This window comes from Rhyacophila brunnea, unplaced genomic scaffold, assembly GCF_057557595.1.
Source record: "Rhyacophila brunnea isolate RB1 unplaced genomic scaffold, BYU_Rbru_1.0 scaffold_17, whole genome shotgun sequence".
Classification (NCBI taxonomy): domain Eukaryota; kingdom Metazoa; phylum Arthropoda; class Insecta; order Trichoptera; family Rhyacophilidae; genus Rhyacophila; species Rhyacophila brunnea.
Window position 1 is genome coordinate 27,341,530 of NW_028232827.1, and position 27,590 is coordinate 27,369,119.

General features: G+C 30.7%; 1 protein-coding gene across 1 annotated transcript in view; it reads left to right on the plus strand.

Moving 5' to 3' along the window:
* Positions 1-27,590, plus strand: part of LOC147073889 (uncharacterized) — a 670,186-nt gene that overhangs the window by 556,702 nt on the left and 85,894 nt on the right. Inside the window, exon 6 of the mRNA XM_085944702.1 lies at positions 6,747-6,966. Within this exon, the coding sequence (XP_085800828.1) occupies positions 6,747-6,966 (220 nt within the window). The remainder of the gene's footprint in view (positions 1-6,746; positions 6,967-27,590) is intronic.

Below are 27,590 nucleotides of genomic sequence, written 5' to 3' on the forward strand. Positions count from 1 at the left end.
TACAGGACAGACAGACAGACAGACAAACATACAGACAGACAGACATTCATTTTTATATATTAGTATAGCCTATACTCTTTGCGCAAGTGCAAGCAATAAGTTGACAAAGTTTTATCGCAATCGGATGAACGGTATGGCTGCGCATTAAATACGAACAAACAAACACACAAATATTAATTTTTATATATTAGATAAATAGTATATCATGCAGAAAGTACAATATTTGAAACAGCGAAAGTCATCTGGGTACATCTGTTCGAAATAAATGAAATGTACTCATGTTTCACGATATCTTGATTGCCGTTCATTAGAGCCCTTTGTGTGACTAGACTACAGATGTGAGCTAATTATAAGGTTGCTTTGATAAAGCGACTTCACATTTTAAAGATGTTTAAATAAAGGATTATTATTCAGAAGGGTGCATTTACGATTCTTACTTCGCACACAATGAAACGTCTCGTATTATTACGGGCATTCCCCTTATTTCTTTATAATTCAACTCATTTTAACACGGCTAACCCGTATTCCAAAGTTTATAAAATATTTTTAAATTGATAAAATAGTTTTATGTAAAATATCTACAACATAAACGAACTTAAATATAAAACAGACCAAATATTAACGATGCGGTTTTTTGTTATTCTTTATATCAATGAATAAGGCAGTAATTTTGATTATTTAAATTTATTTCATAATAACAATTAACAAGCTACATACCGACTTATTTTTAATTGCTTTTTATTACACTACGAGTATAAGTAACAAATTTGTATTGATTAGTGTCGCCAATATCATCAAAATTTAAAAAAAAATCGATTACTTCAAATGGTAGAGCACATTGGTTGAAATTCAATGGTTGCAGGTTAAAAACCCGTGCGGAACCAATATTTAGAAACTATAATTTAATTTATCCAACGTATTATCGAAATGAGAGAGAGTTATTTACTATTAACCTGTCTTCAATTGTTATCATGATTCTTCTTCTTCTTCTTCGGCCATATCCGCCCCTTAGTTGGAGTATATGGACACCACGTGGCCTTCAAGAATCCATGTTGCTCGCCAGTCTTCTTGCTTCGTTTCAGGTTAAACCAGCATACCGTAGCTCTGACGTATATACTCTATAGATGGTATTTAGCGGCCTTCCACGATGCCCGAATCCGGCTTGAAGAACAGACAAGCCAGGCGGAGGCTCTTTTCTGGCATCCGCAGCACGTGACTGAGCCAGATCTAACGCCGCCTTTTCACTCTCAGCGTAATGAGAGGTTGTTAGGTGCGTTCTCTTATCTTCTCGTTGCTACTAAAGTCATTCATGAGTCCCAGACACACTGCATTGAGTTTAATATTGCTCCAGCCATTCCCATTTGGAAAGCGAGCTCTCTCTGCAAAATGCCATCTCCCGTGATGTGTACCCTCAGGTATTTGAAGCTGTCGATGCTCTCGATGTTTGATGATTTCATGATCATGATTCTAGGTGCGCTAAATAGAGGGACCGTTGGTAAATCAATTTTTTCCACCCTGCGTACAATCGAAAAAAAATAATGGTGCACGTTTTTGACAACAATAAGGACAGTAAATATTCCGTTAATGTGAAAAAAGGAATTTTTGTAGTAAATTACTAATTATAATACTCGTTTTATCTGTATATTGAAAATAATGAAGGTCTATATTTCGAAAAAGATCACATTTATACCATTTATAAAGCCCGTCCCCCATTAGAGGCACTATAAATCCCTGATCGATCCCGAGCAATACTTCGAATTGTTGATTTAGCACTAGGGTCGTTGGCGTCTTGCACTGAAGCCGGCAGCAATTAACACTAGCTGGGTGGCGATTTTAGCGTCGGGAAAATTACGCGACGCCTAGCTTTTCCCAGGGCGAGCGCCGCGACGCTAAACGACGAGGCGTCGAGAGTAACGGCAAAGAACTGGCATAGTGTCGCCAGTGGTCCGAATGATTTACTATTTATTACTGGCCACTTTTGAACGCGTCCGTGAGTGCATTATTAGAGCTGTAAATTTAATTGAGTGTATTAATGAGTAATTATTACCAGACTTAAGGTTATGGATGCCTTTTCGCGAATTCAGATTTATTTAAATATTTTTCTTATTCTGAAATCACATTCAGATGATATTCCTAACATAATTTTTATTATTTGTTAATATTTTTCTATCTAAGATTAATTTTCAACTTTATTAATTTTTTATTGTTTTGTAAGCTGTTTTTCGATTTATTTACATGTATACCTAATACTGCTCAATTATTATCAATTAAAATAATAAAAAAAACATCGCTGAAAATATATAGTTATACAGTGTTAGTATTAGTAATGAAACTATTAGTTTAAGAGTTATTAACCTCCATTTTTACTTATTTTTACTTTGTACTTTTCCGTCATTAAAATCATAAAATATAAAATTCAGCTCCAATTGCTTTTTTAAATAGAATTAAAGCTGATGTTGATCTGAGGAAGTCTTTCATATTTATCAGCCGCCATTTGTTATGTTTTAAAACTAATTTATAACATTTTCTTTTGTTATAATAAACAATAAATTAAAATTCGCAATTTTTTTGTATTATATGTTTACAAATAGAAAATAGTCATTCTTTTAAATAATATTCAAAAAGATTTTAATTTAAAAAATAATAATTTGTAAAAAAAATGTCCTTATTCTCAGTTTTAAAACCACGACGTTTAAATTAATACACTTTTATTGGAATAAAATAGCATATTATAAATTTCATAAGGTAAATAATTAATATGATATACATTATATACCACAATTGTGTTATTTTTATCAAAAATTCTCACATAAACTGTATTGTTTACGTAGTAGGGAAAATTTGAAATTCAATACATATAACCAACAAAATAAATGGGTCAGATTAGTGAAACGTGTGCAACTATAGTGCTTCGTTTTCTATTGTTTGCGAAATGATGATTCAGTTACCAAGGCTTTGGAAACATTGCTGATATACAAACATCCTCGATTGCAAACCTAAGGTATTTTTCATTTTAATAATATAATAAGGTCAAACTTTATATTTATTTATATTTAATTTATACCTTGGGTTACATAGAAACTTTTTTTACTCTACAATCTACTGTGTATTTTTGCTGCATCTCGAAGAAGTTTCTCAAAGGATTCCTAAATCTAACTCATTTTTTATAACTAACAGGTTCTTCGTCTGGATTCAATATGTGAATTTTATAGATGCGTGTTTCGTAACGTAACGTGAGCTCGTAAACCATAAAAATATTATAATACTCTTTTCTTTCAAATTCTTTTTGTGGGTAAATAAATATTTTTAAAAATAATAAGAGGGTTGTGGTGAAAAACTGAATTGCCTACAAAAGTGTGTTTTAGAAATAATCAACATCAAAGTTTAAAAAAATCGTCTTCAATATTATACTGAATAAAATTTTTCATAATATAAATAATAACACAGATTCTTATAAATTTTTAATATAAATTGCAGTTTTAAATGTTAATTATCTAATTTTTCAATATGTATATTATTGAAATGTCTGCATTTAGATAGTATTACAGTATTATTATGTTAAATGGTAGTTTTGCTTAATTTATTTATACTGATATATTAAAGTGATTTTTTTGAGTGGTATTTTATTTTTTAAGTTCTTTGGTTCTTAAAAATTCTCATCAAAAATGAAGCATAAATAAAAGTGAAACATTGGACAGTTAACATAAAATACAAATTGAAGGGACTACTTGCTTCATCAGTGAATTCATTCAATACGACATTATTTTTATCTTTATCAAGTTTCTATAAAAGTTTGAGGCTCATCAGATTGGATTGTCACTATTTCCTCCACAAAAATCACCTGGATTTCTTCAATATTGTGGTTTGAATTCCAATAATTCTCCCAAGAATCTCTAACGGTAGCCATGTTGGTTTTCTTGGTGGCCATGGTAACGGTTGTCTTGTTTTTCAACGGTAAAGTGGGTTAATGTGGCGTGGCATGTATTTTTGTGTATTACTGCCATTCTTTTAATATATTATGTTTTAACTAAAACGATTGAGGGATTTAAAAAAAATCGCCGAAATACGAGTAAAAGATTAAAAAAAATAGGTACGTTAGTATAGACGGTTAGAATTACAAAAATATCGTATATATTTATTTATTTATAAAAGGCACATTGAAGATGTTCACAATATGACATTTAGAATAAAAAGAACAGATAAATTAACTTAGTAGAGAAAAAACAAAATTGTTTTCAGACAAATTCTGGTAGATCCTCGTAAGTATCAAATCGTACCTATAAAATAATGACACTGCTATTATCTGATATTTGATACTAATATCAAATTAATGTTCTCATTAAATCAAACAAAATTGGAACAATATTCTCATCACTATTAACTTTTTTTTGTTTCTCAGTGGAGATCTATTAATCATACCGTAAATATCACAGAATTATTTAATACTATCACTATTACTAATTAAGAATTAATAGGTATAATTATTGTATAATATATTATGTATTTGGCATGCAATCATATACCAGTTCTCTATCCCTAAACGACTCCAATATTAGGATATCAAAACAGTTTAACCCTTAGATTACGGTACAAAATCAAATACCAAAGTTTAATTAACAAAGCCCGTGGTCGGTCCGCGGGTAATTACAAAGTTCTGCCCGGGTCTGTACGGGGAATTGGTTATTTCCTATGGCCGATATCTATGCCAAGTATGCCTGGCGTCCGCAAACCTAGACGGACAAAGGATATAAGATACTACTGCTTCGACCTTTATTCGACCTCAATGTGAGGTCTGCATCCTGAACAAACCGGAAGTAAGTAAGTCAGAAAAAATACTTTGCTTTTTATGTTTCCATCTTATGACAATTCTTTCTATACTATTTTATATTGAATTGAATAAACACATTAAATGGATAATTAAATTATCGTTCACACAATACATTAGACATTTAAAATACGTACTTTTAAAAGACACGTCTTTGAACAAAAAAAATAGGAAAAAAGGAAAAGAGGAAACCCAGCAGGACTCAAACCTCACATTTTTCACTGTGTGCTATGTGCATTGAGTGCTCATAATTATCTTTATATCATTTTCTTTATTACTTACGATAGTAATAACTAAAATTTCAGGCATTTCTATGATTTAGTGATCCTACGCTGATTGTGTTATTTATTGTCTAGATATCCTTTGCCTCATTACTGAGAATGGTGATCAGTAAATTTTGCGCTGATCTTGTTGCTTCCTTGCCCTTGCAAGCTCCTCTCTTCGACGCCAACAAATTTTACTCTTCTTTCCAGGCTGTCCAAATTTCTACTTACCATATTTTACCTAAAGTATCGCGTCTCTTGCAGTTAGCCAAGAAACTTTCTTTGATACCAACTCTTCCAGTCTAGAGACATTTGTACGCCTGGTCATCCATGGAATGCGGAGCATCCTCCGCCAGCACCATATTCTCAATTGAATTAATTTTATTCGTATCGGGTTTTCAAAAAATCAAGGTTTCAACACCGTATAGAAAAATTGAAAATATTAGCGTTTAACTAGTCATTCCATATCGTGAGACGACTTACAGAGTTCTTGGACATCGCAATTCTTTACCTGATTTTCTTTGCATTACAACCGGAGTCCGGAGTCATTATGTCAAGTTGCTTCATCATTGTTAATTCAATCGCTTTTTTGATTATGCCACTCCATCTGGAAGGCGCGTGTTCTTGGAACTACTCCGCTTTGACGCCATCAGAGAATATTTTTCTCTCATAATCACAACATAATATCGTTATAGATTTTAGGTTTTCACCGTGTGTTCTTCCTCTTTCAGTGCTCTAAATAGAAAATCTTACGAACCGGAGCGCTGAATAATCATTCTAAAATATGAAAGTGGGTTAAATATTTTTCGGATATTATAAGGGCGATATGCCTAGTAATCAGGGTTTCATTTATGCTTGAAGGAGCCCTCAGCTAATACACATTACCCCCCCCTCCCTCAGCAATACAACATTAAAATATAGTTTTATTTTTTAAAAGGTACCTACTCATTTTTTGCATAATCACTTATTTTTCATCAATTTTCTTAGAATTGGGCTCTTATCTTCGAAATTCTAGAAGCTCGTATATTTTTGTATTCCTTCGCTGCAAGGTTCTTTTGTGATTTCCCATTATTTTTCGGGTTCTGTAGACCTACTAATTTTGGGTCCCGGACCTGTAGCCCTTTTTGTAAATTCAGCCCTGCTTGTAAGGGTAAATAATTACAAATTTGGAGCACATCTGAAATCCGAACAGCCTATATTATGTTATAGACCTTGTAGGACTAATCGTTAATAAATAACATAACATATTCTCACGAATCAGTTCTTACAACTTTAAAAACTATATACCTACATGCAATATTATCTCAATAACATGAAACGGAACGCAATTTTCAAAGAATCCACGAGCCGGAACGGTATCTTTTAGAATTTCACGAACAAAAATGGCGCTCCGGCGCGTTCCGGTCTATTTTGAGCCCTGTCCTATTTCTTTCCTCGGTGTTTCGGACTATTGTAGAGGCTATTCTTAAGAGATTTCTTAATAATGTCCTCTGCAACGAGCCTGAAACCTCGAAAAAAAGGAAGAAGAACACGCGGTAAAAACCCAAAATCTATTACAATAACAAAAAAACCGTTAAAGTCTCAGAACGTTATACAATAACATAATATTTTTAAAATAAAATAAAATCCTAAACAATTTATTTTTTCTTTCTTTTCAGGATCTGGGATCAATGCAACGTAGTCCAAGATTATTTGACAGTCTACGATGGCGGACTTCCATCATCTCCTGTTCTCGTGCGGCTATGCGGTGGAGACGCAGTTCCTGATATCATCAGCTCTGGTCCCAAGATGTTGCTGGACTTTCACACTTCTCCGTATGATAATCCGTTTCATCCGGTACCGCTCAGTTATCTACCTGGATTTGAGCTTGAAGTACAGGTAAGATAATTAGTTTAATAGCAATTATAATCACCTTTATTACTTAAAACTATTAACTAAGTTATTATGACGCTTAAACCACTGGTCAAATTCAAAGTCGTTATCAAAAATGACGAGTGCCCTGGGATCAGGCGACAATTAATTTAGGACTAATTTACTTCTAAATTATGTTTAGTTTTAGTGCAGGCCTTAAGAGTTATAACTATAGACGTAATAACAATCAATTTTAATTACTCGTGATGCCAGTTATAAAATAATCGTCTTGGTAATTAGATTTGTTATTTTAAACATACTTAAGTATAAATAACATAATTTTGATAAACCTCAGAAACATACACATTAGAAAAAAAAACTATAATAAACGTTGGACTGAATGAAACTCACGTCTTTCATTTTCCGGGTGAGTGCTTTGGCCTCTATGCTATCAATCCGTTTATGATTCATGCCAATTATTTCTTATATTTACGTTTAAACTGAGAAACGTACTTCAAATTCCACCAATCATAAGAAATAATTCGCATGAATCAAAGATGGATCGATAGCTTAGAGTGCAAAGCACTTACCCAGAAAGGGAAAAGAAAGACGAGTCCCATTCGGTCCAACTATTTTCAAGATTTTTTTTTTCTAAAATGTACTTATGTTTCTGAAGTTTTTCAAAAAATGTTATATCTATAGTAAAGAATCACACATTCTTAAAAACCTCTTGTATATCATTCAATATTAACTAAACAATTAAATAATAATTCTTTTTCATAGTATATTGTTTTATTGGCATTTATTTCGTATTAAATAAATCTATCAGATATCGTACACCTTGTCAAATACATTTGAATCTGAATATTTTACTTATTTTATATATTATTTTTATCGTTATAACGACATTGATTGGCGCTTCTATAACGAGTGTAATATCACACACTAAAATCTATAGGGCCATAACTGCAAATCACATAATCTTGAGTAATTTGAGTTCGAATGTTAAATAATTAACTACAATTTAGTTAATTGCAGTAGACTGCTGAAAAATATTGTACCAAAGATGAATTATTTTTTAGGCAAAAGGGCTTCATGTAAGATAATGCCTCTATATAGCTCTAAATTAAAATTTTAAATATAAAATAACCATGGACTTAATTGTGTAGGAGACCACTGCTTCCAAGTAGCAGTTAATGCCATAAATCATTAAAATAGATTTTTTTTTCTATCGAACTGCATTCATAAGTCTTTTTTGGTTGTTTTTTTACAGTTGTGATCCTATAGATCTCAGTGTGTGATATAATCTCTGAGTAAACTCTTTCCATTCTCATTATAACGTATAAAAATAGTTCTTTGTAAAAAAAAAAACGAGACATATTACAGCCATATTCTCGTAATAAACCTATTGCGGCAAAATAGACCGCCGAGATTCATCTTGGTGGTTATTTTATTGGAAAAAAATGTTCCGGCTTTGAGACCAGAATATCCCCTGGGCAGAAGGGATTACCCGAACAACAAAGAGACTATGACGTCGTTTTGTTACTTCGCTGTTACATATTTCCAAGCGCATTTTCATATCGCAAAATAACATGTTGTGAATTCACAGGTTTACAAGGATCGCTCCGTTGTATTTTTTTGCTACAATACTTACTTCTACATTATAATTGTAGAACAATGTAGGTATCTTTATAATATGAAGAATGAGTCAAAGAAAATAATATTATCTACAAGAAATTATACTCAGATCATTCTATGATTTAGATGGTAATTGTATTTGAAACAATAGAACAATGTTAAAAATTGATGTTTAATTATGTACATAATCTACAAACAAAACTCTATAATAAATTTTAAAGAAAATGGTACATATTATTCTATTTGACGTACAAAACAAAATATTATTATATTATTTCTCATTGTTGGAAATTACTTTTTTGTAAATATGCTTAATTTTAGAACTATTATTAATACAGACGTTCTTTTATCGTAAATGACGTTTTTTTCTATATTATATTTATAAGTCCTCCGACCATGTCCGTAATAGGATCATATAGGCCTCCACAGAGTGGAGGTTTGTATTAACAGATTTTTGTTTATACGAGAAATTTATGTCAGCCACTTGCTCAACCTAGTACGCCCAGACTTTAAAAAAAACAATATGTGTACTTGCCAGACCCAGGATTCGGCTCTGAGACCCACGACGTTATAGGCCGACGCTTAAGCCGCGCGGCCATTGTCGCTATTTTAATTGTAACACTAAACTCTCTGTATAATATCAACATAAAATTAAAAAAACACACACAATTATATCTACGAAATTTGCTAAATCATTGTAAATCGATATAATATGTTTTAAAACTACTAAAAAAAATAATGTTTTTCACACAGAACAGATAATAAATAGAATTCCGGGAAATATTATATTTATATAAAACATATTATATTATTAATAAAATATTATCTGGCTGGCGGTTTTTTACGAATAACTAACCGTTTAACCGATCTAAGCCATCAAAATTTAAAAAAATATTTTGGATGTGAAGTTCCATTTGAATTTCAAAAACTTCTGTTAGTAGCCACTACGTAAGACTAGCTCTCAGCACATAGTATTATCAGTTAACTACAGGTTAGTACGGAAATTGGTACCTAATAGTTTATTTTTTGTCATGCCGAACTGTGCAGTTTTTATTGTGTCTTTTTACATACTTAATTTATTTTTTTTATTTGTACAAATACCTTCTATGAATTTTATCGGTTAACTGTGTAAAAATAACCGGTTAATCAGTTTAGATTTTAACCGGTTTAAATGCTCTAGTCACAAATAATAAAAAGGCATAAACAAACAAACACAATCAATAAGTAACGTAAGTTTACGAGATATCATTTTTATTTCTAGTTTTCCTTCTAGCAATATTTGTGTGAAAGCTTTTTATAGACTTTTATTCCACTTCATTCGGGGTACATTTATTTATTAGACTTTATTCAAATCAATCACAAGTGTTATTTATAAATATTTTGTATGTGTTTGGTACAAAATCGTATACATGTATGGTCTTCTCGTATAGCCCGTAGCATTATGCGATGGTTCTCATTGCAAAAAAGAGAGATAGGTACGTACTAAACCTTTGCGATAAAAATGCGAAACTAATTGTTCAAAGGGATGAAATGCGGAAAACTTTATATTGTGATTCGAAATTGTGTTGTTTTATTCTGTCTGCATTGAAACGCAAGCTCATTAGTGAGATATTTTTTGTCCACATCTTCATAAAGGATTTTTTTTACATTCAAATATGACTGAAAATACGTTTTAATTCGCTTTAAAAAATAAACTCTGACAAATAAAAAATATTGCGTTTTTCTCTTTAAAGATAATTTGTTTTTTTTTATATATATATAAACACGTAGATTGTGTAAATACTATAAACAAAAATTACAATAATAATTTGTTAGCAGCAGCCTACGAGTATTTCCGCATTGAATACGGAAATGAGTAGCCTTTTTGTACATTTTTTTTAATAGATAATATTATAGTCAACAGTTTATTCAATGAATATACCTACAGTTAGTAGTTACCTTTAATCACAAAGTCAGTATCATACTCGACTGACAGCTTAAGACGGTACTTCAGTGAAACGGCAAATAATTTTCAACTATAGGTGCGACGAAATTTCGGACTCGCTGGCAATCGGAGAGCGAACGTCGAGCTGTGAACACGTCAATTTGTCTCGTGATGGCGACGGGGGTATTTATTTTTAAATCGTGTAAAGATGACAAAAAAACGTTACCCATCTACTTGAAAAAGAAAACATGTCAATGAACATAAATTATAATTGTTACTAATATAACAATAAACAGAATATTAAATGGACGGATGTTGGATTTATATGACAAATTTTATTTCGTTCAGCACGCGTCATTTGCACAATCCGCGCATCGCCTAGCCATGATCTTTTTAGACCATGCCTCAACTGAGGTATATCCTTAATCAACGATAGTTGGATGTACGCGTGCGCCTCTATAGATGCACCTCGCTTCATAACTTACCATTTTAGGTACCTGTTCGTGATGAATATTGTTATAAGTGCGAGAAGTTGCATTATGTTACTTCAAAACCTATATTTAATCTATTGGAATAATTAAAGTTTTTATTTGCTCGATAAACGGACCCGTTTATAAAACAAATTAAAAAATCTATATATTCTGTGCTTATGTAACATGGAAATACTCAAAACGGTGATCGTAAAATACAAATATTTCTAAATTATTGAAACATATTTAATTCAATGTTATTATAAGTGCCATATATTACTATTTTTATAATATTTTTTCACCAATAATCGATAAATTTCATTACCAAAATCTTAAAATCAAATAATATTTCACAACCTCGAACCACCAAAACTTTCACCTTCTCTTAATAATAATACAAGCAAAATCAACGATGATAGTACAACGTTTACGTTCCATTATCTCTTTATATCAACGATATCCATATTTTTAGATTACTATCTAAGCATCGTCCATGTATCTATTTGTGAAGGTTTCAGATCGTCACAAAAATGTGTTTTTTGTTAATAATGCTATCGTTTGCGAGTATGGTGGGATCAGATCATGGAGCACATTTTGGAGTCATATTATATGCCTTACCCAGAGGTGATTCAGCCATACACTAAGCCAAACTGAAAGCTATTGCATGGATTGATGCCTTGTCGGTTCCATCGTGATTTGTTATATGACTTGTTCTGTGATTTTGTTTTTTAAAGTCTTTTTGTTTTATTCAATGATTATTGTATTAATTTTTTGTCATTCCATTAGCTCCTATGTAGAAATTACTTTACTACCTACGAAACTAAAATCACTTTAAAATTTTTTGTAATCTTGCCTGTTACCGCATTATCGTTATTCTTATGAATCAAAGTAAATTAATATATCATAAGATATATTCATTTTGTAAGAATTTGCGATTTATATGGATGATTGATTATATGTCAAGTTAAATTAAAAAAAATATATATTTTACGCATATCATACAGTAAATAACACTATGAAATTTTATATAGATATCGTATATTATAATTTCGTAAAAGTTTTCAAAAAATATATCATAAAAATCCAGCTGAAACGAATTTTCAATATTTGCCGTCGTTGCAAATTTCTGAGTATCTATAAAAACTGCTTTCTAAAATACAAACATTCCGTTTTTTTGGCTTTACTTTAATATTGGTTTTTCCCTTTGAAATATATTTTTTGATGTATTTTTTTTTGATCATTTCGCACCAAATATAACCGCCATTATAAACATGTAACCAAGAGCTCTCTACCCAGCACTCGTAGTCTAATGCCTAGCGTACTGGCCTTCTCATCCGGGGCTTTTTTAATTTTTAATTTTAATTCCTGGTAATATAACAATACATCTAGTTAATATTCTCAAACCCTGAATGTTTTTGTGATCATTTCGCTGCTACTAATAAGCCACTGTCTCATTAGTACATTACTCTCAGCTGTCCTTGTGACGTTGTTGTAATCTTCAAATAAGAATGTGCCATTTTTTTTGACCAAAGTCACATTTTGTATATAATCTTAATATTGGCTGCCCTCGTATCTCAGTACGTAAGATGCTGACCTTTCACCTAGGTGCTCCGGTTTTGATTCCCAGTGAGGTCACAATATTATTTAGGGGATTTTCTCAAACCCTGGGTGTTTGTCATTGTTTCATTTATATTACTAATTACACTATTATTTTACTACACTAATATCATTATTAGTAGGCCTTATTGCCTGTTTGATGAAGCTACACTCGTACCAATCACGAATTTTCTAGTTTTACCTTGTTTACTACGATGATCGTTTTGGTCCTTTTCCATTCATTCGATGATGTAAACATTTTGTCACCCAGTCAGGCCAAATCATTTTGAAAATAAGTCTATACAGTCATATCTCAAAAGCCTTAACTCTCTGTAGGATTTCGTGGTTCAGCGTCAATACCATCATACTATATGCATGAAAGAGAAAAAAACTTACAAACCATACCATATATTTCGCGTCTTCAATTTCTAAGTAGAAAAGTCTCGCAAAATGATTTTTTTCATTCCTCGTTTAAGACTGGTCCAATTCAACTTCTCATTGACCCATGGTCTTAAAATATGTATGCTAGTCTCTCGTCCAATCGGTTTGCTGTTACAAAATTTATATTTCATGTTGTTTAATCGTATCCAAAAATTTGTTCGTATGTAGTTCAACGTATCATACTTCAGCGTGACATGTTATATCGGAAATATAAATTATCGTATATTAAAGACCGTCCAACCTCTATGTGTCATATTATAGTAATAAGATAAAATTCATGTATAAATAAAACACGGTTCTTGTCGGTTTACACGTTTACAGGAAGCCAGCGACAAATCAATTTTGAAAATATTGATTTGTCTATAGAAATATAGATTATTTTTTAAATGTGTTAGGTTAGGATAGGTTTTCATTGAATTCATTGAATTTCATCCGTAAAGTATACGGTCATTTCATTCCAATAAAAAAGCTCACGGCGAGCTATGCCACGGTGATATGTAATACGTACAATTTATAATATGTAACCGTGGTTAAATTAATATCTATTCAAAAAACTATTGACTTTTTAATAACGTGTTTTTTTAAGAAAATGATTATGTTTTATTCACATTTAAAGAATTTTTATTATTATAAAAATCATTAAAAAGAAAAAAAAACATATACCTCTACATTATCATCGTCTCCATTCACGGCTAGGTTAAGATCTCTTATTGCTGTTTTCTCTTCTCGGTTCTAATTTTTTTGTTGCCATCGTTTTTATTAAAAAGAAAAAAAATACTTTTATTTTAAATAACTACCTATTAGATAATAATTATTGATTGATGGACTAAGTCAAGCAAAATTAATATCATTCATGTTTACAACTCAAATAAAAATTAAAAAGAATTTCGTCGTTCTAGTATGAAATTCATTTGAAAGTTTTAATTGCTTCTAAAGTCATTAATAAAGTTGAACGGCGTAAAGAAGCTTTTTATCAAAGGAGCTAAAAAGAGTTTTATCATCTATTAGTTTTTTCTATTACAATTTGTCATATTGGAAATAACGAATTAAAAAAAATCTGTCGGCCAAATACGTATTATAAAGTTTTTGTACGAAATGATTGTCACAAGCAAATGAACTGATCATTCGTAAACCATTCTAAACACATTTAATTAAAAACCAATAAAAATATTCAATAGTTTATAAATATCAGTTTACATATAATTATAATTCAAATTAAAATTTTATTTATCTTTGTATATAGTGAATAATACAAATTATTAATTTAAGACGTTCACAGCATGACATTATTTAGAAACAAAGTAATATTATTAAAACAGTGTTATATAAAAAATAAATAGATCAGTATTAATTATGTTATGAAACAGTAGAAAAGTGTAAATATAGAACAATATAAATTATATACAAGGCAGTTCAACGAATGAGCTAAGCAGACCATGTTTTAATAATTTATAAAACAACGTCCACCTATACTCATCCGCATGCAAGTAGAACATGTCAATATCCGAAGTGATTTGGTTAAACAGAGTTATTGCCCTCCCAATGAATTGGCATCAGCAATGTCAGGTTAGATCTGCTCCTTGGGAGAACAAAAAAGCTCCTGATTTCTAAGATAGTTATCAGGGACACACAAGTCAATACTACCAAGAATGGCAGAGTTCTTATTTAGTTATTATCACTTTTATACTTTAATGCTTATTTTAAATCAATTAAATAAAGCCAATAATGTATAATTATTATTGAATTCATTGAATATCTGTATTTCTTGATTTTTATTTCTATTCAATACATTTACCTACAAGATTTTTTTTCCTCTAATGACTAAAGTCTTGGTCACCTCCCAATGATTTTTAAAAGATTATTTTTACAAGAAATATATAATTATTAGATAATTGCTGAACATATTAATTAAGTATCTAAACACATATTATAAAAGCAGAATCTGGATTATCAGAATTTGGCCGCATTTTTAACAGGATCCGAAATGTATATTCTGCTACTTTTCAGTCAATATTACTAAGTATATAACACATAAATACCTACGTAATAAAATTTCAGGAACCAACTTCGATTATTAGCAGTTATTTTATAATATTATAACTATAATATTTTTTTGTTAAAAGTATGAAAATTAATGATTTTTATTATAGATTACAAATACTTTTTTAGATAAAAAATATTTTTCCAAAATATCAAACTAATAACTAGAAAAGTATTTGAGAAGAAGATTTTATAATTTAACATTATTCTCTTCTTTCTCTTCTTCTTTTTGTGCCCTATGTCCATTATCGGACGTTGGCAATGCGTACGACCATTTTTTCCCTGCCAATCCGTGTTTTAAATAGGGATGTGCTGTGGAAGGAATGTGGAAGTGCTGAGCTCAAACCAGTCTCTAAGGTTCTTGAGTTAGGACATTCTTCAACTAATATGCCTTTACTTATCGGAGATCTTTCCTTCAATGATAAGAATGATGTCGAAGTTGATTATGTCTCGGGATGCCGCATGATGTGGTCAAAATTAATATTCCAACGTTTTTTGCTTTTATTTCTCTGATTATTTCATTGCTCTTTTTTATCATGTCATATTTTTTTAAAAGATTTTTCTAGTAGGTACGAGTATTTATAATAGTATCGAAAATATTTTAAAATTATATATGTTGCATAAATTAAATATTTAAAAAAAGCTGAAAAGCCACGTCTTTATTGCAATGGAATTTGAATGCAAGTCACCGCGTTGCAGAAACGTCGGCCACTATCTTTACCATATCAAACATAATGAATGCATTCGCTTAGCCGTCGCACCTCAAAGGGAAAATTTTAAATTCCCTTGAAAGCCGTGCTTCTGCAGAATCCTGGAATGGAGATTAATTCACATGCCACAGATGCACATAATCTCGGTTAAAAACTACTTTAGACATTCCATTGTGTTATTATATTCCAGAAATATTTTTATTCTGGAATTAAATATAGACTTAGCGAAATTATTATGACGATCTTCAACTGTCTTTTGCAGCTAGTTGCCTATAATTATTATATTTGAATTATTTTTTATTTTTCTATTGTTCATCAATCTAATTAAGATATTTAATTTAAGTATATACGAAGCCTTTCTGAGCTTGGTAGTATTTATAAGTTCTCTTGGGTAGTCTTAAATTAAATCTTTCTCATTGGAAATTAGCCCCGATGATGCAGTCTAATGCCGCGTTCTCGCGTAGCGATTTGTGTCACGTTTCAATTGTTTGATGAATGATTGTTTAAAGTCAAATTTTGAATCAAGTGGGAATTAAATAGTTAAGCCAAGTTGATCAATTTGTAAGTTGAATTGAACGAAGTTGACGTCCTTTCTACGTTTAGTCAATTCAACAGTGAATCATCATTCGTGTCAACTGCCTTCTTTAACCAAGACAATGACAATTAGCATCGGCACGTCAAACCGCTTTCGATTTCCATGCGATTATCTACGTAATTGACGTTCATCACACAGTATTATTATTTTAGTTTCCAAATTAAGTTTAGCGTCTTCGTCCAAAAAAGTTTTAAAGTAATTGAACGAAATGATATTTATAAATTAACAAATTCACTGAACACTAACGTAAATAGATATGTGGAAACATTTTTATTAATTTCTTGTTCAACATTCAACATAAAGATGAACAACAAAAATTGACACGTGAGAATACGGCAATAACAGCTGAGTAATGTTTCCCAATCAATATCTTTTAAGATTTAAAAGTATATAGTACATATCACCGATAAGTTCGCTTGAAAAAAATCCTTCAAGATTCTTCATTTTACTCCGAGTCTTACATGGGGTCAATAAATTTGCAAATCGCAACGTCGGCCAAGCATAAATCAGCTGACCGCTAAAAACAGATTGCGACCCCTTCGCTTGGCAGCAACTGCTTCAGTGGCGGCGCGCCCCTCCTTCTTTGAGAACCTTCCTTTCAAGCGCCGCCACTGTTCAATATTCACGCGACAGGAGCGCACGGTCGCGTTTCTCGCATACAAGTTGAGCGTTTATCAGATGGATGCAGTGTGCATCAGAAAATGTTGCCACAGGAATACTGGTTTTCCATTGTTTTAAAAAATATTTCTAAAATATTTACCTAGCATAAATTGCAGTCCAGCGAAGACTCGATACCTACGAAGTGACTATATAATATTTACCTGTAATATCGACCTGTAAAGCCAAGCATGAATTATTGATTTATTATCCGAATTGTACATTGTGGAATTATTTATTTGTTTTGTCTGTAATTGTAACTAGTAATTATACAAACATAGCTTAGGTATAAATATAAAAATGGTCAGTTACCATACATGAATGATATTAAAAAGAGAACACATTTTATACTTTGAATGCAAAATGGTATGTAACCTGTTAGCAATAAATGAAGATTTTTGATGCCATATTTTCGTTCTCACTAATTATTAATGTATTACCATTCTTTGTTAATATAAAATTTAAAACACGCATTCTGAAACTACCGCGAATGCTTTAGTTTTTAAAAATGAAAATAATAATATGTTAAGAAAAAACTTTTTTTATTATTATTACTGTATAATAACAAGCATTCAATATAAACAGTTTCTATCCGATATTTATATTTAATTAAGGCCCAGTAGATTTTTTTTGAAATATTATTGAAAGAAATATTAAATGATTAACACTTTAAACCACCCTGTTTATTCAAAGAAGCTCATCACGGGACCAGCTTTAAGCTTTGCCCCGCTTATTTTCAATGAAGTGCTTTCGGTCAATGGAAAGCTCGCCTTGACAGACGTAAAGCTATTTTTCGTTAAGGAAAATGCGAACGCGTAAATGTTTTCAAACAAAGTGTTATCTTTAAATGAAGCTTTTATAGAATACAATTTTTAAAAGTGTAGCGTAGATTTTTTTTTTAACTTGCTGCAGACGTAAATAGAACTTGTTTATGTCTCATTTTAAAATAAACATAAACAGTGATGTTTATAATAAATTAAAGACAAAAAAATTAAATATTTGCACTTTATCAATAAGTTACAATGTTTATAATATGAACCTCTCCCTGCCATTCATCACAATATGTACAAATTGACAATGGTCGTTATTATGATTTTTAAATTCCACCCATTTTTTTATATTTCTGAAATACGCCCATCAGACATCTAAAAGAAATGGTTTCAGAGCGATAGCGTCATTTTATTTGAAAAATATATTTTTTTAACATTATTTTATCAAAAAATGTAATATTTACTTTTAATTTTCTCTAAAATTGAAGCCACACATCCATATTTTTATATTTCTATCTGGAAACTATGCATTAGTCACTTATAGCAAATAAAATAGTTTTTTTACAACGTTATTCTTAGGTTCTTATTCTTATCTGTCCGGTGGTTGTTTGTCCGGTATAAATCTTGAAATCGATTTTAACTAACTTCCCGACTAGCTAGACATTTGAAACTTTTATAATATATCATAACACGATGGCGATGCATTTTTTAAATACTTTTAGCCATCTCTAAGTAGAATTGAATTCATTTTTAGTTAATTCTGTTTTGTATGAAAACTTATTTCGATACCATTATTGGTTGCTAGGGGGTCCTAGCAACTAAATTATTGAATAATATATACGTGCGTTACTATGAAAATCAATGTGAAATGACATTTCATTATTCAGTATTTCTATCAAGTACAATTTTTTTTGATCGTTTAAGCTAGTCAAGTCAAGTTTAGTTGTATATAAAAAGTTCTTTTTATTTTGTAATTATTTTTTTTAAATAATGTTATATGAAGACCCCATGTTTGTAGTAGGTACCGGATCACCTTAGGATTTTATAGTTTAATACGACAAAACGCAAAACAAACATGAAAACAAGATTTTTTTTCAGATTTTAGCCTATATTTTTTATATTATATAGTAGATTATGATATTTTAGTACGTAATATAAGTATGGCATGGCTTATTTTTCCCAATTTACAAGCGGTCTGACGTCTTCGACTTGCCAAAATGCCGTAAAATATTCTCAAAAGATTTTTATCGCAAGGATATGTTGATTTCCTTTTGTGCACTTTACAATATCCTTTGATAGTTTCCACGAATAAACGTAAACTAATAATAATATCTATTTGATCTTGTGGCTTGTGTAAGGATAAAAAAGGTTTCTTAGTATCCTGAAAGCGGTTGTCATGGTAATATTTTCATAAGAGTATTATCAACTAATTATTTGATGAATATTGCTACCTACATCTATAATAATATTTATAAATTGGACTGGCGATTACGTAGTAGAATTCTATCGTTATAATGTTTAAAACTAAGCTTTTTGTTAATTCTAGAGTTAATTTAGAGATCCAAATAACCTGTTGCTACTCTGGGGGTGTTATGATAGAGCGAGAGAGTATTTGTTATGACATAACCTTATTATCTGTTTAAGTGAGTCGATTCTATATTTATCGACCGATAAAGTGTTAAATATTATCAAACTTAGGGTAGGTTCGTATCAAAGTATTAGCACTTATTGTAACAATTACAATAAGTTGGTTGTAATTATTGTTGCAATAAGTGCTATATTTTAACAGAACATCTCTTGGCTGTGATAAAATTTAGAGCGAGATAGCCTGTTTGACTGTTTAGACGGTTAACTTATAGTAACAATTGTAATTCTTCAATACAAATATGTAATAAATACTATTACTTTAGCGGTCGATAGTCGCCTAGGCCCTAGTGTATAGAATAGGGAACCTGTAATACCTGAAGCAAGTATTGACCTGTTCTGTTCATCTGCAATCGACTTGAAAATAATGTTTATAAAATTAAAACTTCGCAAAAGACCAGTGCGCATTGTATGCTTAATTTGTTTGTAAAATGTTAAATTATATATTATAATATAGCACAGTGATTCTTAACCGGTGCACCACAAAGTACTGGTGCACCGCTAGCTTGTACCAAGTGCACCGCAAAAAAAATGATAGAAGCAGAAAAATCCGCGAAATAGTGAAAACCGAAAAAGTCCTTCGCGAAATTATGAAAGATCTAATTTGATTTCGATTTTGACGAATCGATCGCACGCGTCTTTCATAGCCTCACGGGCTTACGAATTTAGACAAAGAATTGAGGGTAGCTGTATCAAATATTCGACCTAATATTTTCTGAAATTTGTAAAATCCGACAAGCTCAGTTATCAAATTAATTGATTTTCACATCAAATAAATTCCATTATGTTAAGGGGAATTTCACTTACAGTTTTTCCATATATGTATATATATTTTTTTCTTTAACTGTTATATAATATGTTTAATTTGTAATAAAAGTATCCGTTTATTTTACTTTGTTTTCTAACCATTTGATTTTGGTGCACCGCATTTTTTTCTTGTGATCAAAAGTGCACCGTGACTTCGAAAACGTTAAGAACTACTGATATAACATAACATACTTCATATTTCGTTATTGAATTACTGATCTGAAACTAAAAGTATGTTTTATAATATTTACGTAAAACCCACCCATCTACTTTATTTTGAAAAATATCAGTAATAAATAATTTGATTGTACGCATAAATATTAATTGGCAATATTCTACAGATCAATTACCAATGTATACAAATCTCACTCCTTCCCGCGTCAGCAATTATATAAAACTTGGCTAACAATGGTTCTGTCGATTCCAAAGTTTTCCCCCATTAAAACACATCACATATTCGATAATTAACGCGAGGGATCCCCCGGGAGCTGCGTCAATTAAATTACTTTACGCCGAATTTCCCCTTTTATCCCTTATTATTCGGCGCGAGAAATTTGACGATAGATTCGCTTTGTTTGCCCCTGCCAACTAACGGGGAACGTCTGGGACAGGGATGCAGAATTCACGAGAGGAAATCTACATATTATTGCACTTCCTACATATGGAAAATTATTACTCAGAAAGCTATATATACTGGCATAAAATATTACTTTATCTTTACTAGGAACTAGATATTAAATTAATGCATTTTATTTTCATAGTTATTATTTTCATACATAGAATTATAAATATTATTATGTTTTTCCAAGTATTGGTTAACAGTATAGAATGGGTATTAACCTCCTCAAGTCATCGCCCCTAGTCCAATTTATAACGCCAAAACTCTCCTCCAATCCAGGATGTCGATAGCTTGCACGTTTTAAGTCACGAAATCCAATCATATATCTTCCAATATATACTCCCCCACCAAGCGTGGTACGCATCAAAGAATTAGGTAGTTGAATATGAACAATTCATTTTAGTGGGCTTATAATTTGAATTAGCATGGGTTCCCCAAAGTCCTCGAAAATTTCACGCTTTAAATCATGCACCATACTGCATGTTCTCTCTTGGCTCTAAATATCCTCAGATTAGGGCTCGAAATGAACCCGACTGCACTGGGATTATTACTCCGTCTAAATTATCAAATGCTCTGATTCGTGAAATTTTACATTTGGAGCACAGCAACCTTAGTCTTGGGCATCTTCTCCCAGGACACTCCCAGTCCAATTGTTTCGGATGCTTCACATCAGCAATTGTAGGATCCCGCAATACGCTCGATTAAGACCGAGTGTGGTGCGGGGCGGATTTTGGTGGAGGGCGCTTAACTTCAATATCTTATATCATTCATCTGAATACCAAAAGACCATTTTTAATTAGTTAGGTATTAACTTATTACAATATTCAGTTGTATTTAAATGGTCAGTATTTTAATAATTGATAAGAGATTTACATAACATAGGTACTTTTTAATTTTTCTGTATATGTATCGTTTTTAGCTATAAAAATTTACTTGTCAACACCTCTTCTTTCTTTCGACCATGTCCGATCCTGATAGGATCATATGGGCCTCCACAGACTGGAGGTTTGTATTAACAGATTTAATTTTTATGAGAAATGGATGTCAGGCACTTTGCTCAACCTATTAGGTCCATACTTTGACTCATACACAAATTGAAAAATAATATGTGTATTTGCCAGACCCAGGATTCAAACCTGGGACCCTCGACTCTATAGGCCAGCGTTCAAGCCACGCGGCCATCGTGGGTGTAGATCATCGTGGGGGTAGGTCAACACCTCTAGACTCTATAAATAATATTATATGTATCATTAGCAAAGGGTGGGTGTAGACTGTGAATACAGAGACATAAATAGTAAATACTAAACTTTTTCAGTCATATTTATTTATTTTAATTGAACTAATAATACAAATTGCAGATAATATTGGTTAGTTTTAAATTTCTATTAAACCTTACTAGCAGGTTTAGGCTGTGGATATCCAACAAAAATAATACACACTTTGTCAGTCATATTTTTATTTGTTTTCATTGAACTAAAATACAAATTATATAATGGTTTTTAAAATTTTAACCAAACCATAATGTATAATATATATGATTTAATGAAATAATTTTAAATATTTTATAACCGATAGAATAATAGATGGTTTGCTTTAGGCAGAGTTTAAATGAATTTTAAAACTAACCAATACTATCTGCAATTTGTATTATTGATCTAATAAAAATAAATAAGTTTACTTTGCATTGTTTACATCGGATCTCCATAGTCTATCTTCACCATTTGCCACTGGTATGTATACAACCAAAGCTACATAATTATATTTTAGTTATATAGAAACTAAACACTTACAAAAAATATTAGTATTAAGATTTTATTGGTTGTTAAATTTACTATTTACGTTACAAAAAAATAATAATTATTATTATTTCACATCCGTCTGACTGGTAGGTGTCTACCATTAAGTTGAAATTATAAAATAAAACGTGAAATGAATGAGTTCCGTATATTTGATTGTAGATGGCGGCACTTTCCTTAATTATAGCTTACACATTTAATTATAACGTAGACTTTAGTTTTGTAGACAGTGGGCTTTAGCTTGGAAGGAAATTTGAGATAAAAAAATGCATAAATGCTATATTATTTATATTTAACTCAGAAGCAAAAACTACTTTAAAATATTAAACAATATTATAAATTAACTTAACAGTCTTTAATATATTTTATAATAGAATAGATTAATATAAATTAAATAAAAAATGTTTCAATAATAATAAAATTATTTTCAGTTTTGTTTTTTTGAATAAAAAGTAAAGTACATAATTGGAATATTTGTGATTCAAAGTCATTTCAAGTCAATTTCAATTTCTAGTCAGTATCAATTTCTGCCTTATCAGTGTAAACATTCATTTTTTTTAAAAACTGAAGAGAGAAAGAAGTCGTACGATGTTGACGTTTAGTGGCCAGTTAATGTTGCTAAAATAGGAAATAACACGACCAGAAAAAAATGGTCTGCAATAACTGCTGTGTTTTGTCTGCAATTGCCTTGCCTTGGTGGATGCCACCCAAAGTCTTGAGAGATTGCTCTTAGGTCACAATTTTGAAGGATACCTAATATTTTTTACACCACAGTATACTAGTGAGATATACTAACTGTGGAGGCCGATATGATCTTATTAAGATCGGACATGGTCAACAAAAAAAACCCTGATGATGAGTTGAGGTAGGGTGTTATGATCCGACATAAATATCGCATACTAAACTTCATCAGTCAAACGTAATTGTTCCCATTGATTTCATATAAATAGTGCTTATGAGTTTTTAAAATTTAATTGAACCCTGTTTAATCCAAGCCATAGAAAAAAAATAGTCATTTATCTAAAAAATATCTAAAAATATGCCATTAAACCATACATCATTTTTGATATTTTATAGATAGAAGAATATATTTTATCGATTGTTCAGCAAGGCTTAACGGCCCACGTGCGCCACGTAGGTCAAAATAGAGCTATCATGGTATTTTCAGAACATAAACCTGGACATTCCTTAAACGTTGTAGATAATCTATTTATATAATTTTTTGCTTTGTTTTGCTGAAATAAAATGCCAAGAGAAATGGCGTATTTCAAAAAAAATACTAGCTTATTCTTAGGTCAATAATAATTATAAAACAATCATTATTCGTAGAATGTTTTATCTTATTTGAATGGTCAAAGACATAGCTTATAATGAGTATATTTAGAATTATCTTCAAATGTGGTAATTGTGCGAATTTTTTGAATAATAAAATGTCATATTTGGGATCACAGAGATTATAAATATAATTTTTAATCGTAAATATTTCACTATACATAATGTTAACAACAATTTTACTAATGGTTTTATAAATGGGTTTAAAAATTAATAAACCTAAAACATCTTAACACCACTGCACATGGATCTACTAAAATATTACTATATTCTAAAATACTAGATTGAGAGGTTTGAAAGAATACTATTTTATGTAATAAAAATACTTTATGCAGTCATCAAATGTTTAAAATAAATATAAAGGATAATAAGGCTTCAAAATTATATAAATAGATTATCTACAACGTTTAACGAATGTCCAGGCTTATGCTCTGAAAATACCATAAAATCTCCATTTTGACCTACGCGGCGCATGTGGGCCGTTAATGGCCTACCTTCAGCCCTCACCACTGCAGTATGATGAGTATGGAGACATGATGATCAATATTAGAGGAAATTGATATTGGTGAACCAAAATCTGTATCAATGAAATTTAAATTGCAATGCCGCAAGGTTATTACTTTATGTACTGTTTTGCCCATGCGTAACTTCAATCTACTCAATTATGAATATTAAATTTTACGGCCATAATCCTTTCGCAAAGCGCCCGAAATTTTCTCCACCCCTAATAGCACGCAAACTTCTCGACAAACTTCGGACTTTATAGGCTAACACGTACCCCACTTTGACCCGTCATACAAATTATTTTGTGAATATTTGCATCACCGCAGCCCAAAACTGGCAACACTGTGCGTCAGGACAGTTTTCGTCATTTCACGGACCGGATATACACCGCCAAGTCAAATAAGGTAAATTTTATTTAAAAAAAAAAAACATATAAAATAATAATACACACACTTAATAATTGATGAACTGGGTAGAAGAGAGCCGTCAAAAAGGTATATAAGACGTATACTTTTCTTCCAATATGATAACAGTATCGAATCATTCGACACTTGAAGCGCCTAGTTACAAAAACCCTTAAAACGATTTTAGGTAGTTCTGAGAAAAAATAGAAAAACTATTTTAGGTAGTTTTGAAAAAATGAGATAAAATCATATCTATTAAATCTGTGAACTTTATGTATTTATTTTTTAATTTGTTACATTCTAATGAGTATTTTGACTTTCCATTTTAGGGGTATTTGAAAAGCACACCCAACCATTTTAGCACGTTTTGAAATTTACCCTAATTTTTGATCACACGTCTTGACGGTTTTTGACGTTTTTTAAAGTTCAATCTTCGGCCATTATATAGGTAAGAAAAATATCCATTTAAATACATGTCTAACTCAAAAATTTTCGAAAACCGTTTTAGGGGCTTTTGAAACTAGGCGCTTAACTCTTCCTTTAGTTAGTAGAATATTTTAAATGCTTGCTAGCGATTATAATACAATTAACAACAATATTAATTGCAATATTTCAATGTAGTTTTTTTAGAATTTTTTATCCCTTATAGAGGATCTAGATGGGAAATTAAAAGTATCCGTTACATACCAATACATTATAATATCGGAAATAGGTGATGAATACACTCGCAGCATCTCATAGTTTAATCGTCATGTTCGGCAGCGCTTTTAGCTAGTCTAACAAAATAAAGATAATTACAAGATAAAAAGAACTTTTTAAATACCACGTTTTTAAATTTTTTGTTGAATCATATAAACTTAACAATTCTATGTATCAATAAATACTTTTTTTTGTACTTGGTAGAAATACTGAATAAATATAGAATACTGAAATGTCATTCTGACATTATTTTAATATTGATTTTAATAGTAACGCACGTATATATTAATAATTTAGTTGCTAGGACCCCCTTAGCAACCAATAATAGTGTTTTTCCGAACTAACTTTCCATACAAAACAGAATTAACTGAAAATGAATTCAATTCTGTTTAAAGATTGCTAAAAGTATTAAAAGAATGCATTGTCATCGTGTTCTTATATATTCTAAAAGTTTCAAATGTCTAGCTAGTCGGCAAGTTAGTTAAAAATCTTCAATTGTCCAATACAAATTAATGTTGGACAAACAAAATAAAATTGTACTGGACAAACAAGAATACGAGCTAATAAAAACAATATGGTAAAATATGTCTTCTTCTGTCATTTTAATAATATATTCAGCGATATATTTATAATTCTGCTACCCTACACCCACCTAGATAATTTTCATCTTACTTTTCAACTTTTTTTTTCTAATGGTAAGTCTCATTAAATTATCATTATTTTTTTCTCAATATACATATAGCCTTAAAATTGCATAACTTTCTAGAAACCAATTTTGAAAGCCGGTCCTGGATTTTACTGGACTTTATTACTTCATATTAATTGATACAGGAAAGTAATCACACAGATAATAAGTGCATTTTTTATATTTATCAAATGTTAACATATCATAATAATTCATAACTTTATTTATAGAATGGCGCTAATACTAAAAATAAAACCTTAAGAATGTTAAATTAAAAAATAGGTTATTAATTTAACTACCGGGCCACGAAAATTTATAATGGACTAGGCCTAAAAGGCCACAGCTGTGTTGAGGTTGGGAAACGCTGCACTGGGGGATTCTCGTAACAGGCTTTATAATTAAAACACGTCCCACCTTGTTAATTTATATTGTTATCGAAATGAGATTTTTGATAGGAGCGCTTGGGCCGTATGTAAAACAGGCAATGAAATTGATTAAGCTCACTGTAGATATTTCATTAGCAAGAAAAACTTTGCCACGGAAGTTTGGGGTACGGGAGAAATGATAGAATAACAAACAGTATAAAAGTGGAAATCCGTAATAAACACTGTGTGTTTAAGATTTTTTTTATAATTATTTTATTCAAGCTTAATACACCTGTTGTAGTTATAATTTAATCTTGAATAATATTTAAGTATGTAATTATAAAAATATTGTTTTCTAATTATAATTATTTATTTAACAACTTACCAATTAACAAAGTAGTACATGATGATTTAAAAGGTCCCCTTGAAATAATTTGATCCTGCTTATAGATATATAAGATATTTATTATTTTGTAAACGGATAAACACACAACTGGCATTACCGCATAGTAGATGGCTTCTCATCCGAAAGCTCCATGCTCGACTCCCATGGAAATTAAATGTATGTAATTTTCTGAAAGCATTGGTGTTACTGTATTATAGGTATAATGATCTTATTTTCTAGTATGAATTATTGTTTCTAGTTTCAATAAAAGCTGTAACCGCGTTAGCAGAATAGAATAGCAAAGTGATGTAATGAAATGAATGCAGATACGCAACAATGATAGTTATTTCAATATTCGCAAGTGTCAAACAAGGATATCATTAATAAATTTAGATGCTATAATATATTATAAACATGTTAATAAATATCATAAATATGGATAATTAAAAAAGCTCGCTGCGTTATTAGCTAAATATACATAGCTCGGATAACGTACTTGTTATAATTAATTTGCATTACTCGGATTGACAGTTTAAATGATAGGATCAAAAAAATAAGTATATTAAATTC